Raw genomic sequence first — 20,364 nt, forward strand, 5'->3', positions numbered from 1 at the left:
ATATTGTGAATACACCATCATTTTTTTTTTTGTTTAGATAGTATACAAAAAAAAAAGCATTAAAATAAAAATAAATGCAGTAAATAAGAAAAAAGCTCAGTTAGTTTGTGAATGACATATAGTACAAAGTTTTTACTGCAGCTTTGAAAGAAAAAAAAAAAAGTTTTCACATTCTTAACTTTTTTTTGCACCCCCCCAATCTCATTTTTAAAATTTCAAGTAAAAATTACATTCATTTCCTAATTAACTGTTTTTTCTTCAGAATTTTACTTCTGAAGTCCAACTATTACACATATAGCCTATAAGAACACCATAACTGATTTTTTGACAGAACATGCAAATACCAATCTACAGTGCATATTCCATGTTTCAACCAGCATATGCCTAACAAAGTTTTTTTTCTTTTTTTTTGAAAACCAAGAGAACCTTATCAGAAAGGAGAAAATACATAGATGGTCAGCATTTTAATAATTTTCTTACAAGGGAATCTTCTATTTTCCAAGCATATACAGAGCATTATCTCAAAAACTTCTGTGTATACAGATAGTATTGTTTGATATTCAAATGACATATGTAAATATTTCTTCTAACGAGCTTAATGCAATTATTTTAATGAAATCATGAGATATAATTTTCTTGTAATATAAAAAATTATGAGAAGGATTTTGAACCTTATGAAAGTTAACAAGAAATAAAATAGAAACATTAATAGATGCTAAAGGCTTATATTCAAGGCCACAACATTTTAATATTATTGTTGCTAACTTTTTCTATCATTACTCTTTAAAACTCCAAAACCTTTACTAATCTAAAAAATGAAATATTTCTCTGCATAAAGATTGTAGATTTTTAAATAATCAAACATGAAATAAACTAATGTCACCTTTTCCTTTACCATTTCTACAAAATTTCAATGAATAAGTTACACATTTTTTGCTCAATAATGCACAAATTGAAAGGTCAAACATTTTCAGCTCTAAAAATGATTAATATAATGTATTCTCTGTAAATGCATTGTTACATAAAAAAAATTTAAAAAAAAACAAAAAAACATAGCATACAGAAATTATATTTTAACTCATTATTTAACCTAAACCAATACAAGCAACGTCAATAACCCGAATTTAATTGTCTCGCTAATAAACAGTGAGAATGGATAGGAGTATATTAAAGACACCAATCCCAAGCATAATAAATTCTGTATGAAATATATACATAAGGCATATTAAACATGATAATTCAAGAAGACACAATTAAATGCTTTTTTTTAACACTATATCTGTTCAAGAATAGGAAAAATTTTCGTAAATGAGATTTTATCATTCAAATATATAAAAAGGTTCAATAAGTTGAAACGATTGTGCAGCATGCTGCACCATAAAAGAATATTGGTCCTAAAAAAAGGTGTGAAGAAAAGTTATATAAAAACAGAAGAAAGCTGAAAGATAATTATCTGATAAGACAAGGGGGGAAGAAAGGGGGATGGTCAAAAGATATACATGCCTGTTCTTCTGAAAAACTATTACACAACAAAACAATTTAAGAAAAATTGGATGCTGAACAAAAATAGGAAGGAATTAAGCATATACAGAGCATTTGAAACATAAAATTTAATTTATATATGTGATGAATGAACAATATGAAACAATAAATGCCCCCTCCTCGCCTCTTCTTCTTAGAACAAATTCATTTTACTGTTTAACATATAGTAAACAGGAAAGAATTTTATTTAAACTCCATGGGTGCTAAAAAGTTATTAATGACAAGCAGAAGAAATAAATACAATATTTTTTTCTTGTTATGAAATATTTTTTGTCAAAATTAAATGTCCTAAAGTATTTAAATATAGTATCATAGATATAAGTTATAAACTATACCCCCATTAAGCTATCAACCATTAAAAAGATAATCTTTATGGGATCTTACAACTAAATACTTTAACAGAAAATAAAATGAAAGCAACTGAATAATAAATATAAAAAAAATTTGTATACGTAATACAATACATGTTTCTTTTTTGCTTATCTTTTACCGACATATTAATAGAACTAATCCCTAATTGTAATAGCAAATATTTTCACAATAAAGTAAAAATTATCGTTTTAATTTTAATAAAATTATTCAAAAGTACATCACGTTTCATGATAACATGAAAAAAGAAATTCAAAACGGGTATGGAGAAATTCAAAATAAGAGACATGCAATATCAGGCATGTATATCAATGAATACTCAAAGACACAAAGATCAAAGAAACTGCAGAAATTTTCAAATTATTATGGTTCCAAAATTATCATTTATTTTTTAGAAAAAGAAATATAACAAGGAACGTGAAATATTAAAGGTGTGAGAAGAAGTTTCGACTTCAAGTACTTAAAAAGTTATCAACAAACACATGAATGATATGCAAACATATTAAAAAATATATGCTTAGATTATGCTATAATTTGGAATAGGCTCATAAAATTAAATTTCATTTCTATATAAAACATTATTACAATACAAGAAATAAATTTTAGGTTTGATTATAATTAAATTTACAACAAAAATTAAAAAAGATAACTTTCAATCATAGCTCCATATTCAGTCATACATATTTTATAAACCATATTCAAGATAAGGAAGGAGTTTGATAGGGAAAGGACAGAGGAAAGAGATGTTAAGAGAATATTATTTACCGAATGAAACTGATGATTTCTGAGACAGCTCAGATGATACAGATGAAACTTTTACAACTTGACTAACTGCTTTATTTTCTGAATGCATTGACATGTTTTGAGAAATTTTGGACTGAGTAGATGACTGATTTTCAGACACCACAGACATATTCTGAGATACACGAGTTACTTTAACTACAGCTTTTTCTTCAGAAGCAGATGCTTTTTTTCCTAATGTGGAAGCTACTCGAAATGGATTGTTTAAAGACCTTTCTGAAATGGGTGAGCTTACAGAAGCTTGCTCATTAACATTTGGTCGCAATTTTTCCACAGAAATATTTTTTGCTGTCTGTGTAACTCGAACTGGATTAGATGTCTTTATTTCAGTCGGTCTATTTTGGTTCAATTTTGATTGATTATTACTCAATACTGAATTTACTGATCTTTGGCCAATAGAGCTTTTGTTTTCATGAATGACTGCAGAAAAATTTTGGCTTGACCTACCCTGATTGGAATTTATGGTTTTCACTTCCAATGGTGGGGAACTGAGATTGATACGACCTTGACCTGTTTGTAGTTTTCCTTCAAATGTCAATTGACTTTGGTTACGACTCTGATTTCCTTGGTTCTTAGATTCTGAAAGGGTCGCTATTTGACCAATCCTGTTTTGGCTTTTATTATCTGTCACCTGGGAAATGACTGGAACAGTTCGAGTATTTTGAATTTTATTCTCTGAAAATGCAGCTGAATTTTGTAAATTACGTCCTGCACCACTAGGAGTTTTGTTTTCAGGTTGCACTACAAGATTAGATGTCCCCTGAGCTTTGTTTTCAGTTGGTGCAGACAGAATTGATTTACTCCAACTTTGAGAACCAAATGCCCTAGTCTCTGAACCAGTTACAATAGGATTAACTGACTTAGTAATACTTCCAGGTATTTTAGCATCTTGGAAACTTGTCTGATTCGCTGACTGTCCACCAGCTGTTCGCACTTCTGCAGATGAATTTGGTACCGATTTAATCTGCGAAATGGTTGCCTTGCTCTCTGTTGCAACTGAGGAACGAGTTGGAAGCTTAGGGGTTTTATCTATTGTTACAATTGGCTTTGTTTCTTTAGATACCTAAAAGAGAAAAGCATTTTCAGACACCTCGAAGAAAGGGAATACACATAAACAAAGCACAAGTCCAATCACCATATTAAAATTAAAATCAATGAAAGAAACTCAAAGTTCAATGGCATAATATTTTAAAGTGTTTTAAAAAGGAAGAGATTTTTTTTTCCTTTTAATGAAATAGAAGTATTTAGAAATATAAATACTTTTTTTATGTATCCTAACCTTGATATATTTCTTCAATATAAAAAAAGTAATTTTGGAAATAAAAAGGAGCATATTTTACCACATTATTGATATTTTAAACTTTTGTATAAACTATAATGTTTTGAAATATCAATGTGTATTTAAACTGTAAAAATAAAATGGCATCCCTCAAAATCAACCATCAGTACGAGAAATGAAAAGCATTGTCTGAGGTAATCTGCAATCGAAGGCCAATTTTAAAAATCTCCGAGTAAAACTAATGAAAAAGTTTATGTTGTTTGAGAATAGAAAAGCTTTTCATTGATGAACAAAACAGCCATTTATGAAATTATGGCATAAATGAAAAAAAAAAGGTTCAAACTGCCATTTCTTGATACTCGAACAATGAAATAAATTATGAAATATAATTCTTTTCATCTTTTAAAGTCCTTAAAACAACTTCAACATTCAGAAGAACTTTGTTTCATCAATCAAATTCCTTTTTCTGCAGTAGATTACACAAAACAAACAACTAATTGGGAATTAGGACTGTGTATTTCTTTCACTTTTGAAAATAAATATGAAAAACACAAAGAGAAAAAATTAATTTAGATACATAACAAATATAGGAAAGGAAAAAACTAGTAATTTTTTTAAAGAATCAAAACGCCCTAAAACGAAGATGTTAGTATTCGGAAGGGTATGAAAGAAAATTTCTTGTTTACAGAAAACTTCTGTTTATATTGATTTAATGACAAAGAACCCCAATTATAATCAACAAATAGATTTTATAATCTATATAATAAACTAAACTCAGTGGCATGACAGCCCACGTGGGACAGGGCCTTCAGTGCCTATATCTGTTTTCTTGATTGAGACCCCTGGGGTGAGAGGCATATGTCCCGTTTAGGTGTTCAGCCTAACGCTGAACACCCAGTGTTTAGTTCACAAGCATGCTTGGTCCTCAGTTTATCGCCCAATGAAGGGATGAAAGGCTGAGTCGACCATGCCCAGCCCAAGGATCAAATCTCGAACCTGTGTGTTGGGAGCTTTAAGTACTACCACTATGCAACCAAGTTTCAATCTATCTATCTATCTATATATATATAATGCTACCATATTTGGCAAATAAATTGCTTTTATTACTTATTGTCAAATGATAACATTCAAATGCAAACAAACCAAATACAAATTTCAGATCGGTTCACTTAAAGTTTTTACAGTTACATTGAATTAAATGCTTTAATTATCCAATTAATGGTGCTGCAAAATATTATAAATGTTCTGGAGATGATTTACTGTGTTATCAAACAGTACATTCAGTTCAGAGGAAAGAAGATATAAAAGAAATCAAGAAATAGACTAAGTAAGTAAACAGAAAGTTTAATCAAGTGCAAAAATAAGCTTAAACAATGCCAATAGTCATTTATCAAAAGCTAGCAATATGAAAGAAAGATCCATAAAGAACTGTTGACATGAAAGAAAAAAATCCAGCAGCTGGATTTTTTTCTGGACCTGGCTAAGTTGAAGGATAACATATCACGGACTGTACGGGAGATTCCTGCAGACATGTTACTTCCTGCTGTTGTGAATACTGTGCACAGAATGCAATATGTGGTCCACAAACAGCCACACTGAACATGATTTGAATGTGCAAAATAAAAGGTAATTTTATTTCCGTATTGATTTGCATTTGTTAACACTCTATTATCTATTACACAGCGCCACATATTCCCATAGCGGTGACTTTTGGAACTAATTTTTTTCCCGCGGAATCCTTCGGCCCCCGTCTTGTTTAATCTTCCTACAAAATGTGGTGTCATTCTCACAAATAGATCGCGCTACAGAACACTGTGAGCACTGTCAGTTTAATTATGGCCACCCTGTATGTATATATATATATATATATATATATATATATATATATATATATATATATATAATCAATACCAAAAAGGAAATAATACAGACAGGAATTGGTTTAATAAATTGTACATCTAACTACACACAGGATATTTTATCTGTGGGTGATGGTAGGTTGCAGTAAAGTATATATTAATGTACAGATATCATTCCTTATTGAATGATGGGCAGATTCTGCATCTTTACCCATGCCTTAATGATACCTGCTATCTTGCAAATATTAAATACTATCATATATAAAGGTTGACATATACTGCAATAGTGAAACTAATGAAAATAGTGTAATTTTGTGCCACTTCTTTCTTCTTAAAGGTTTTTACAATTTTTTGATCATATCTTAGAGATACAAGTATCATTCCAAAGTCATTCTTAAATTTAACATAATTAATTAATAATATAAATGTGGGTACTGCCATTTCAATTTTTTTGATGTTTTCACAATTTTACAAACAGTGAGCTCCATTCTCACTTTTGAGTCCATGCTTTGAAATAACTACATTTTCAAGTTTCATTAGTAGGCAGGCTCTTATACCATCAAAATTATTTTTTAATTAAATTATTAAGAAAAATTATTTCTGAGGTTAATTGGTTAATTTTTGAATCATTATGAATGACTGCATACCTGAGATTCCAGGGAGAATTAAATTTGAATCATTATGAATTCAAGGGGAAATACCCAAGTGTTTTGAGAAATTATTTCTTTTAAATTTTATCTATACATTTTCAAATATTTTCATGGGGAAAATCAAATAATCAAAACATTGAATTATAGGGCATTAAATTCTTTAAATGGGGAAAAAACAGCTTTTTAAAACACTGGAAAGTAATTGGTGTATTTACACAAAAATTTTCTTTCTGATTGAAAATAGTCTTTTGTGTTAATGGCTTTTGAAAAAACAATTATTTGCTTCTGACATGTGTATTTAACAAATTTATTAAAGTTCATCTTGCATCAAAAATCAACCTTGTAAGTGGATATCTAGGGAATGGGAATACGATGGTATAATTAATTTCAATTTTTTAGTTCTAACAGCCGCAATTATGAGATGAAAGACAAAATTTGTGATAATTTGTGGCAGACAATATTATTGAATAATTATAGAATCATCTGCATGCAATGTCTCAGGAATACCCATTAGGACATGTCATAATTATCTGACCAAAGGTTAAAATATACATTTCCTATTCATACAATAAAATTACATGAAGAGAGGTATAAATATAAAATTTTTGTTAATCAATTGCAAATTCCATGTCAGATGAGTAGGATATCAAAGGCTTTGATTTTCACCAGAAAAATTATATCAGGGAATTTACATCAGCTATAACTTTTATGAATCCATTTTGTGCCATGAATTTACCAGTCAAGTACAGGGAATGATTCATGCTCAAAATTTTTCTAAAGCCAAACTACAAAGAGATTATCAGAGTTTGTCTTCCCAAATGTTTGAAATATTTGAATATATGTACAGATTACTAAACATTGAAGCTCGAAAATTTTGATTTTTTTTTTTCAGTTCTATTAGAAATGGATTATCATTGGAGTTTCTCAACATTAGAGTAAATACTTATGAGCCTACAAGTATTTCACAATTTCATTGGAAGCACTAAAGACTACTGAATTGGGATATTTTTTCACCAAAATGCTTATTGCAAGTGAGAGTGCCTTTATGTTGAAAATAAAACAGCCTGCGATGATTTATTTATGTATTGTCAACTTCATTACTTTGTCAAAATCATACTCAGAAAAAGAGGAAGGGGGGGGGGGACAAATCTCAGGAAATTTCTCCAAACTTAAAAGAAAATGAAGCAATGTTTATCTATATGAACACCAACATGAAACTAGATCAATTAGAGAAACTTACAAAATGACATTGTTTAGTCAAAGTTATAAAATCTATGTTTTGTAGTATGGACAAATACTAACTGAATATTTAAAAATTAAATATTGTGCAAAATAATTTTCAGATAGGAATTTAAAAGATAATTATGTCAGATTACCCAAGATATAACTGTAGATTTATATTTTTGAATTTAATAATAAAAAAATAAAGAGTTCAAGAACTATCATTCATGCATCATCATTCTAATTATTATTCATAATTAGAATGATGATGCATGGTTAAACAGGACAAAATAATTAGTACTTATTTGACTTCATATTTACAAGAAAAACAAATATATTTAAAAAAAATACCTTGCTCTATCATAAATTAGTTATTTTACAAAAAGCAGTTTTACAAATTACTAAGCTATTTAAACATTGCTAATATTATTAATCAAATGTAAAGAATTTTCTATATACTTCTTTCAAAATTTATAATCAGCATATAAATATGTTCCTTCCTACCAATCTTTTCAAATGAAATAAGGGTATATTATATCATTTTCAAAATAATTTTCAATATGAAAAACAAAATGCATTTAAAACATTAAAAAGGAGTCTAAGCTGGGTTAATTTGAATCTAAGCTTGAAAATCAAATTCACTTTTTAGATATGTTTCTTTCTAAATTAATACAGCTCTGAATTCAATAAGAAACTGATTAGTTTTATTCTGCTTAAGTTTGATTTCAAGTAAGCAAAACCAATCCAGCTAAAATCCTAATAAATTTACTATTTTAATTTCTTGCCTTTTAACAGTAGCAATATAATAACAGTAAATTAATACAATCTTTCCTTATTTACGATATTTATTATAGCCAGAGGTTTAGAAATTCAATATAGTGCTAAAATAAACAAATTTATCACTGATTTTCAATAGTGGGATATTTCCACAGAATGTCTACATGTCTTTACATTTAAAATATAATAATATATAAAGGCTATTCATGATTTCCAAAGCTTGAGAATAACTATTTATTTCAAAGAATGCTGTGGCCTACAAGTATTTCTCCCAAAGGATGCACTATACATATAACTATATAATTAAATAAATTATTATTTTCAGCAATCATCATAAATTTCAAATATTCCTCAAAATTTTCACCTTTATCTAAATAAGTTTTCATTTTTGTATATTTTTGCAGAAGCTTGAGAAAAAAATTAAAATCTCAAAATGGGGGGGAGGGTTAAAAGGGGGTCTCGAAACAAAAATTATGGCCTTTAAAAGGATTTTGATACTTTAAAGGATTTCTTCTTAAGGCCCGTGGGAACCGTGTGTAACATCGGAAAATTTGGCCCACACGTCACAACATCAACAAATTAAACATAGACATTAAAGGACTATACAGAGTAAGCTAATTTAAAACCTACCAAGATTCAATAAAAACTGTCATTTTAGAAATAATGCACCCCAAGGTCTGTAATCTCTATAAAATTAAAAGATTGCTCAACTTACTATTTAACTACAAATTCACTTTTGCATTTAAACAATTAAAAAGAGCTGATTTTGTTTCGTGACTTCAATTTGCAATATTTTAAGAGAGCTTTTACATATATCTGAATTACAATTTTCATCCCTTTACCAGCAAAAATTTAAAAAGTTTAACATTATTTTAAGACAAAAAAATTATGTTCTTTTATAATGTTCTTTGACATTGTGCATAATATCTTTTGCAAATTATTTACATTTTTATATATTACATTTATTTATATTACATTATATTTTATATATTACATTTTTATATAATCCAATAAATAAAATATCCAATGTGAATATTGTAGCTTTTAAAAATTATATTCCAGGACTAATAATTTCACATTTTCAATTAAAGTTTCACCAAGAGCTGCTTCTGTGAGACAAATGAGAATGAGAATAATAAATGAGAATTTTCACATTACAAAATGAGAATAATAAAAAATATAATTAAATGCCCTTGTAGAAATGAGTATGTTAATTTTAAAAAAATATGTATTCAATAGACTTTCAACTAATATTAGACCAAGTCGAAAGCTGTACGGTTTCAGAACTTTCAGTTCCTTTTAATTAAATAGAATCAGCTTAAAAAATATGGAAAATAAGTGAATTGCTTGAAAATTTCATTTTCCCTTTTAAATACATTAGTGAATTGATAGAAACAATGAAAATATTTGCTCTATAATTAGAGAACACAGAAAGGGGAAATAAATAAATATAATATTCATTATAAAGGTACTAATTCAGATTTGTGACTCCCTCTCTTTTAAACTTAAAAAAGATTTTATTTTAAACTTATTAAAGATTTTTTTTAACAAACTGTTGCTCTATAAAATTTTCATAAATTTTTTTTAAAAAAAACTTTACATCAGTAATTATTTTCCCATTAGATAAACAAATAAAAAAAATGAATTTTCACATTATTCAAGGAATAATAAAGAATATTTGAAAATTAACTATTCATGCAACAGAAGAATCATATATATTTCAAAAATAGAAACAAAAAAAGGGGGTTGGGGATGAGATAAATATTGTAATAAGAGAATTTAGTCAAAGTTAAAAAATAAAATACTTTAAAAAAATTATTTTTTATGATCCTTTTCATAATTTTATATAGATGAAATTCACCAATTTTATTTAAATATAACTGATTATTTTTTTAGTAATTTTGATGCTGATAATTCCAAAATCAATAGCATTGATAGAAGATTAAGATTACAATAAATATTGCAAATAATAAGGGCATTTGAAAACTGAAATGAGGTTGCTTTAAACTGTACTAAATATAATTTAGGAAAGACATATAATAATAATAATAATATATGGTAAGCAATGAAAAATAACATTTGAATATACTTACAGAAGTATCCAATGAAAAGGAGGATCTAGCACTATCTGGATTAACAATAGATATAGATAGCCCTTGTTTCTAAAATAAAAGTTTAATATTATGAAAATCCATTAAGAAACACGACCAGTAAATACATTAATTAAAATTTAATTATTAATATTGAATATACAATATACTCCCGAGGTATCCAACCTAAAATGTGGCAAAAGGACAGGCTGAATAATAAAAAAGCTGGAGTTCTACGAACTCATTTCTTGACTCACCAATACCAGAAGACAGTTTTTATACAATATCTCACAGTTATAATCTCTATTTTCTCACTTTTTATTGATTACTAAACCCTCCATTCATCTCAAGCCACAGAGAATGTGAACATGGCCAGGTGAATCATATCTGTACTGGTAGTTCATATATGCTTATATACTGCACTGCACATTTCAAGAATTTATTAGAGGAAAAGTAAGTTAAAGGATATAAACTGTTCACATTTTAATATAAATTCTGTAATCTTAACAGTGGTATACATAAAAGAAATATCAAGCATAATCCAAGAACAATTTACGAGTATTGTATGTACTGTGCAATTATAACCAGGAATAGCGGCACAATTGAAGTCTGTAACACACTAATGAAACAATGAACAAGCAGAATGCTACACTTTTTCTGTCACAACTTGCGTTTTGCAAACAACAAGTAGGAGGATCATAGCAAATGCCTGCTTCTAATGCCTTGGAAATTCTGTCAATAATTAATAATGCTTCAACATAATTAAATGAAGAATGCAACGCCTTGCATTTTTCATTTAATTATGATGAAGGAAAACTAGGCTAGCTGGAAGCCGGACATTTGTGAATCAGATACTCAGGAGTGTACTGCATGTGCTTTTCCATTATATCAACAATTATCAAAATAGATATTACAATTTGATACTGTGAAATTAGCCAATATTATGGAGTATATTAATAGTACATTTTGGACTACTACTTAAGTTTGATGGCAACTGTTGTTAAGCCAACAGAAAAGTATCAGATCATATTTGTTTATATTCACATTCAATTTCTCATAAAACTTTTATCTCTCAGCTTATTAACTAGAATCCTAATTAACATCTCTAATTAATCCTGCTAATCACATTTGCATATCCATATGTTTGCAATATTTCAAGTCTTTTAAAAAGGTAAATGTTGGTGTTTTTTCTTCATGTTGCTAGTATTCCAAATGTAAAATTTTTACATGTTCTTCTCAGATTTAAGTAAATTTATCGTTCTATTCCTGAAATCTGTTTTGCCAATAATGATCTGTGTTAAGAGAAAAACAATATTTGAAATTATAAAACAAAAAAAATATCTGCAACTTTTTTTAATAATTACTTTTATTAAAAGCTTTGGTTTTCATCTGGGATTTTTATATTTGTTTGTGACATGTTTAATATTAATTTAAAATTCATACCTATGCCTCTATTTGTGCTTAAAAATATTTTTCAAAAAAAAAAAAAAAAAAAAAAAATGAATTAAATGCAGAAATTATTTTGTAAAATAATATTTTTTAAGGTTATAGCACAAAATTGCCAAAATTTTGCATAATTTTTATTCATAAATTTAAAAAATGCTCTGAGATACAAGTTTCCAATCTCCTCTTTGTAAGCGTCAAATTTATTAGCTCTATGTCAATTGATCTAGCCAATAGAATGACAACACTTGCACACACATTCATCCTTATTATAAGTAAAGATGACATGCAAACCACGTTTACATTCCTTTTTTTTCAACACTTATATCAATTCTTTTACAAGTTTTATTTTTTAGCTACTTTGAAACTTAACTATAAATAAAATAGCCTATTTTAAATAATATTTTATAAATGGTTTTGGCACTTATGACATGAAACCGTAATGGTCCCCCCCCCCAACAGTCAAATTATATGGCATTTGATCCTCATGTCTGGGCATTAACTTCTATATTGCGTTTCTGGAGTCGACTTTTTTTTTTTTTTTTATACAAACAAATATCAATTTAAAAGTGCATGAATGATTTAAATGCATTTTCATTGAATGTTTTGATTTTTTCATTAGAAGAATAAGAGAAAGTGTATTCAGCTGACTGACACAAGGGGTGTAAATAAAATATTTGTGGGTGTGTTTTGTAGAAATCTTGATACATGTGTTGAATTATACTGTGCTTCATTTTATTAGTTATGAATAAGACACCATATCGACTTCTGAGATTAGTGAAACAATCGGAATTTTAGTAATAACTGCAAATCATAAGGTTCATTTTTTTTTTTTTATCAGACACAGAGGATATAATAATATTCCTTAAGATGTTTGCAACTAGTGCACTTTTTGAAAAAAAATATAATTGAAGAGGAACATTTCAATGAGAACTAGCAATATTGGGGATTTAAAATTGGAATATCATTATCTACAGATAATATTTCAACTTCATTTTTGTGTATATAGTATTTGTATACATGGACTTAGTTAAAATTTCTGTATTTTACTCATTCCTTTCATTTCTATTTATATTAATACATAATAAGCAGAAATATATTATATACATAACTATAAAATTAAGGTAATTGTATTAAAATGCCAAATGTATATGTTTTTTTCTTTTTGTAAGATTAGGCTTAACTGAAAAAAATGTGTATGGTCTGTGGCGAAGCTTTATTTCAGTGTTTGGTCTCATGACAAGGACATTTGTTAGTCAAGTGCTGATTTTGAAGGATTTAATATATAAATAAGAATCTCCCCCACCCCCTTTTAATCTAATCATTACACTTCAGAATGAAAATTAACAATCATTTTAACACTTGAAAGCAATGTAAATTAGGGGGGGGGGGACTAGTATTAATTAGATCAATCTAGATTGCAAATGAGTTACTAATTTTGAAAATAACAGTAAATATTTTATACTTGTTATATTTAACTAAGTTCCCTTTTCTGAATAGGGTATTATTCTAATAAGGTATTTCTGAATAAGGGTGAATCATTTTTAAGGCATATGGCTAGGTAGCTCCTAAGAATGTTATAAAATCTATGCTACAATAAAATAAATTGGAAATAAAATTATTTTACAAACTAAATTATATCCATGTCAGAAATGCATGAAAATAACTAAGGCTGGAAAAAATCTCCAACAGCTCATTCATTATGGGAAAGTTCGGCTAAAACATTTAAATATGAGATTTGCATATGTAGTATATTGTAAAACAATATTGAATGGTTGTATCAATAAAATATTGCTGCTTTGCTGGGCAGCAAATTTATACCTTGCTTTGCAGTTGAAATAACAGAATTAAAAACAGAAAGGATTGTAATTTATCATTTATTTGCCAATCGTACATTTTAAACCAAGACAAAGTAATCTTGATTTTAGGATGTGAGAAATATCTTGAAATGAAATGAATGGCCACAGCATTCTATTTAAGGTTTTGGCAACACTAATAACCTTTTCACTACCAGTTTTTCCAATATAACATGGAATCGAAGAAAACAAAATATTAAAACTTGCTTCATCATATTAGGAAACTTTAATAGAATAAAAGTCTCTACACAACTCTTTGAATCTGTATAAGAAAACTTTTTTCTTTGATATGTAAAATCTTTTAAATTATGCAAATCATATATATTTTGAGATTTTGGAAGCAGAGAGACAGCAGTATTTGAATACCTTTTCAACCTTTGTCATAATGTATAAAATAGTAAAAGAACCAATATAGTCTTTGAACCATTTGCAAAAGCAATATCAAAATCCTTACATCTTTATTAATAATGTGATGAAAGAGCTTTAAATTAATAAATTGAAGTATAACATTGTTAATTTATAGTCTGTACAATACATGATTTTAATAGATTTACTAAAATCTATTAAAATCATGTATTCTACAGACTTTGAGCTACATCTATAAAGGTGGCATTAAATTAGGACATTTGATAAATTTTATAGTATAAAAGTGTTATAATTCTATGGTCAAATAAAGGGTCAAAAGATGGTTTAAATGCATATAATTTACTATATGTTTGCTTTAGTTATAACACCAATATTTTAAACAGATTTATTTCTAATTCTTATACAAATTTAACTTAATACATTATTTTACCAATTTGACAGCTAATAATAAAATCATAAATCCAATAACAATTAATAGAATAATTTGTGTAATTCTGCTAGAAAGAATATTATTAGAGCAAAAGTGTATGTGTACTAATCATTAATTTACATTGTTAATGAAATCATTTTAGTTAACAATAACATTTAACTTATAATTAATTAATTATTAGTAACAATTGATACCTTGACATTATATAAATTTCACTGCATAAAATAAAATACCATAAACATACATGATAATAGAACATTATGTGGCATTTTTCCACATCAAAGCATTTTAATATCTATTTTCTTCCTGTCTATCAATAATTATTTCTGTAACAAAGAATTTTTTACTTGGAAAAGGATAACTCCAATATACAAAAAATTTTTAATGACAAAAAAAGAAAAAAAAAAAAAAAAAATTGCTATATAAAAACTTAAAAATTAAGTTTCTAATTGCAAATCAGTACTGGCAACTAATCCATATTATGATCATATACTATCTTATGCAATACAAAAATTTGTACAATACAATTCCAAAGTTGAAACTCTTGTTGACTAGTATGATTCATATAATAATAGTTAAAAAAAAAAAAAAAAAAAAAAAAAAAATCAATTAAAAATTTCTTTAATAGTACAAACTTTTCTTAGAATAAATATCTATACATCATTTAAACATTCTGAGAGCAACTTAAAAAAAGTAGCACCCAGCAAAGGCATGGATGGGAATCTTTATCATCTTCGGTTAAAATAATAAAACTTTCTTTTATTACAGAGGCTTAAATCATGCCATAATACCTTACAATGTAAAGTTTATGCACTATATAATGTATTAGAAAAAACTGAACTGCAGATATGATCAATAATAATATCCAAATCTATTATTGCAATAAACTAAATATTGGGATAAAACTAAAACTGCATAAACTCTTAAGAGATTAAAAAAAAAAAAAAAAAAAAAAACAGGAGCAACAGACTATCTTACATTTTTAGTTTCGAAGCAATCATGTCCTTATATCTCAAAAGTATCTTTAGAGCCTGTGCTCTCCTCAATTAATCAAAAGATGGACAAAACTAGTTTAATTTATTATTTAGGAGGATTAAAATTTTACTGCAATATAATGTTCCATTTTATCTTTTTTTCTTAACCAGAGGATAAGATAAAACTATGCACAATTAAACAATATCTAAAAACATAATACATCCTACAAGAATTTTTAATAAAGTAAACACTACAGTAATTTGAAAACCACTACATGTAACTTTAGTTGAATAAAATGTGCAAGTCTTTTCTTTAAATCTAAATATTAATTTATTATTCAAAAATAAGCATTGAATTTTAAGTTTTTATAGTGGCAAAAATAATAGAATATTCATATAAAACAATTCTAAAAGATATTGCAATTTTAACTCATTGCTCAGAAAATATGTCAATACATATTACTTTAATAAAATAAACAACATGAAATATATGCATTATATTGAAACTTATTACATTAAAAACAAAATTTGAAAGTAGGAAGGGGGGGGGCAAGATTTATCAATGTTTTTTTTTAAACAAAAAAAGAAAACCAAAAGATTAAAATTTCCAATCAATGTAAAAAAGTATAAATTTATTAAAAAGCATTTTAATCCACTTGAATACACAATCACTATTATTTCAAAAAATTTTATGAACCAATTACTTAGAAACTATTTTGTGAACTTGTTAAATGAAACCAGTATAAATGCTGTTAAGAAAATAATATAAATAAAATTTGCTTTCACAAAAGTTCGTATACAAGTTTTAATTTTTAATAATTCAAATTTATCTTTTATGTGACTGTATTTATTTGATATTTCTCCTTTCAATATTTTTCCGGAGGTTAAGAACTCTATTAACCCTTTCACAAATCGAAAAATCATTCCAATTTATCAAAAATTGAATTTTCAAAATAAAAGAAGTTTAAGTTCTAAAACCATGTATTTATTTCACAAAAAATAAAACACTTTAACAAATATTAGTACTTATCCTTTAGCCGGGCGCAAGCGAAAAATCGGCAAATAATATAGAATTCTGCCAAATTCGAGTTTGGTTCACAATTGGCGACATTTGCACCCGGCTAACGGAAAAGTACCCAAATATTTAATAATAGCAAATACTATACCAAGCTGAAATAATATTAAACATACTTGAATTTGTTTCAGCGTTTCAACAGTGGATCTTTGCATATTTGAATTAGATGATGCCTGGTTCAAGTTAACAAAAGAACATTCCAAAACTTTATTGTTCACTAAAAATAAAACAAAATAATTAACAATTATGGAAAAAAAATGGACATGCATTTAAATTTAAGATAAGACTAATATTATAATTAATTTTTATTAAAATTTAATCAACAATGTTTTCATTTAGCTAACATTTTAAAGACAGATTTCACAAATCCTTCTCAAAAATTTTTTTAACCTCTCATAAAATAGTCTCATCCTTAAATACTGATATCTAATCTTAGTCTTTATATACAGTTTAAAATGAAAATATTATCATTATAAACAGCTAACAATGATACAGCATCATTCATGTACATTTTGTATTAATTTCAATGCCTCCACTATAAAAAAATTTCATTTCAGATATCTTATTTTGTTTTATTGAATCTAATTCAGTGAGATGAAGTACTTTAATAATTCATATCAATATTAAGTATTTTATGTTCAAAAATTTTATGCTTCTTTATGAGTATTAGTAAAAATCTCATTAAATAGTAAAACATTTTACGTTACAAGTCCATGAAAAATTTCTTGTATCAAGCCAATAAAATGAGAAAAATTTATCTATAAACTAAAATAGAAAGCTTATGAAAAATCCAAAGCTTCTCTAAATTATATAAAAAAAATACATACAATTTCTGTTGAAATATTTAAGTTGAATTAAATTAATATAATTTTTATAAATCAAATTGCAACTTTAAAAAAACTAACAAAGCTATTTAAAAGGCAAAATAAAGAAAGTATTTTAACTTTTTCTCTCAATCATCATCCAACATTCTGAAATGGGGTTGTAAAATTAATAATAACAAATTTATATAAAAAAAATTCAAAATTCATATGTAAAAAAGTTTATCAATCTAATACAACACTCTCAAATAATCAACATTATTGTATATTTTCCTTTTTCTTCTCCGCCTTAACTACATGGAATACAGAATTTGTATTAATGCTCTTTTACTGATAAAATAGTTTTAAAGATGTAATTGTCTGAAAACTGACATAAAGAGTGACAATGTTGCAAAATGTCAAATGAAGGATTTTTTTTAGATACGTAAATTCAAGATTCACTTCATTTTTTTGTACATAAATGAAAATTTACAACTAAAATTAAACTGATTTAACTTCTTAGTTAATTTAAAATTCATTTAAGCATATTTTGGTTTCATTATCTTTTAAAGAAACTTTTTTTTTCTTCAAATTCAAATGTTTAGTGCTAAATACACACTAATTATAATTCTATTTCATTAGATTTCAATAACTGGGCTATTTTAAAAGAACTAATTTAAAGAAACAAAAAGATATGCCATATTACAATCTTAACAAAAAGTAAAAAGGCAAAACATTAATGCTTTCATACTTTTAGAAATATAAATACGGGAAAAAGGGATAGAAAGTTCTAGAGATCAGTTACTGTTACTATACCATCAATGATGATTCAGGAAAAAATAATGTCTAGTAGCCATCACTTACCTTTAAGACATCAATACTTAAGCAAAGGATGGGAGGAATGTACTAAAAAAATGTGGCTTCTCTTATAAAACTGAGCATTTTAAGACCCTGCTACAACTCATATTTTTACACACACATTGGAAACAAAAGAAATCATACATACATCTTCTTAAAATTCAACTTAATTAAATATATGTATATTTTCTTTAATTACTTTATCTGTTCTCAGAAAAAAATACATCCCAGAAACATTTTATGATCATACATACATCATAGAGACTTAAAAGTATAAATAAGTGGAAAGCAATACAAATATATAATATTCATAGTGAAAAAAATAACCAAATTTTGTCACAATATCAACACAATGAAACTAAACATAACAAATTACTCTTAAATAAAGGCAAAGAAATAAACAGCTTTCAAAGAAACCATAAATATTAATGTAAAATAAATAATAAACAGCATTATAAGATCAGTTATGTAGATTTTATTCACTAAAACTTATAGCATTTTTAAGAGAGGGTTTTAATCGTGTTCTTAAAATAAAAAAAACAATCCGAAATAATTGCTCACAGCAGCTAACAAGATATATCACACAGTTAATTATACATACTGATCATTGTTACTAATGGGTTATTATTATTTATATAATTACAAAATTACTTTTCAACAAGGGGACAGTTTTCACACTTTCTTAAGTATAAATTCATAAAGAGATAATTGCACAATACTCATAATGAATTAATACATTTTTTTAAAAAAAGAGAAGACAAATATATATGACTGGATAGTATAAATTAAAACTGACAATTAGAAGATTATTCAAATAACAAGACTCAATTGAGATGAAAAATAAGTTAGATTGTGCACAAATCGTTTAAGTGAATGCTTGCTATTCTTCCAATAATACACACTGAAAATTTTTTGTTCAGCGAAATTAAATAAACGTTACATGACATCATTTACAAAGGTTCTATAGAGAATGTAGGAGCATACTGATATTGAAATCAATAGAAAACAGTTAGTAGTAAAAATATACATAATCGCCTTAAACATTATTAGTTAACATAAACAAGAATCTTTCAATTTCCGTAACGAAACTAACAGGTTTGAAATTCGCCGAACTTTAATACAAACAATTAGAGCTAACAAAAATACAAAAGTGCATATGCCAACAAACCATTTGAAATTTTCTTGTTGTTCTGCAAAAAAGGATTTCTTCAGAAAAACACAAGTGTAAAAATTTCAAAACAAAATAAACTCCAGCTTTTCTACAAAAGTTAATGCATTTTTTTCATATTGCCGATCACAAAAATGTTCAATAGTCAGCCATCATAAACTAAACACTCTGGCGGTTGCAGTTAAGGATTAAAGTTAATAGAGTTCGAACTTCAATATGCATTCCTGAGTATATATATACAAAAATATAGATATAATATAATATATATATTTATATTTATACATTTTATATTTAAATATAAAAAAAATCTTTTGGATTGTTTCATTTATACACTTTTACATTCTTTGAAATTATTCCACATAAGTAAATACATTTTGAAATGCAAGCAGCAGGTTGATAAGGAAGGATAACAAAAGAACTTCGTTGAATATGCGCTTGAAACGTTGAATATTAATTGATTACGACCATTAATCCTCGATTATTTATTAAAAAAACTAGTTTCCTTTGATTACCTTGAAAAGACAACTCTGCCTTTTTTGCCTTTTAATTTATGAAAATAATGACCATTTTTGTATAAAATTTAGGCCACAATTTCAGCTACTTTTTGTAGAAAAAAAAAAGCTCTTGCATTCTAATATTTCTATATCAAAATAAATACATTTAAATTAATTTTTAGCACGCACCATTTACTTCAATTTGTTTTTCAATTGGGTTTTGTCGTTTGTGATTCTGTGATAGAAAGATAAATATCCTATAAGAAATCAACAAAACATTTAACAATCCTGGAATCTGAATGGATGAAAAGA

At 26.7% G+C, this 20,364-nt stretch overlaps 1 protein-coding gene across 4 annotated transcripts in view; it reads right to left on the reverse strand.

The window, feature by feature from the left end:
* Positions 1 to 19,719, reverse strand: part of LOC129976630 (uncharacterized) — a 44,898-nt gene extending 25,179 nt beyond the window's left edge. For 3 of the 4 annotated variants that reach the window (XM_056090295.1, XM_056090294.1, XM_056090293.1), the window contains exons 1-4: positions 19,559 to 19,719; positions 16,849 to 16,949; positions 10,592 to 10,660; positions 2,677 to 3,775 (exon numbers count right to left, since the gene is read on the reverse strand). In XM_056090295.1, coding sequence (XP_055946270.1) covers positions 2,677 to 3,775; positions 10,592 to 10,660; positions 16,849 to 16,887 — 1,207 coding nt within the window. In that variant the 5' untranslated portion in view covers positions 16,888 to 16,949; positions 19,559 to 19,719. The remainder of the gene's footprint in view (positions 1 to 2,676; positions 3,776 to 10,591; positions 10,661 to 16,848; positions 16,950 to 19,558) is intronic. The other variant, XM_056090297.1, reaches the window with a different exon arrangement.
* Positions 19,720 to 20,364: the final 645 nt, after the last annotated feature.

This window comes from Argiope bruennichi, chromosome 7 (genome assembly GCF_947563725.1).
Source record: "Argiope bruennichi chromosome 7, qqArgBrue1.1, whole genome shotgun sequence".
NCBI lineage: Eukaryota > Metazoa > Arthropoda > Arachnida > Araneae > Araneidae > Argiope > Argiope bruennichi.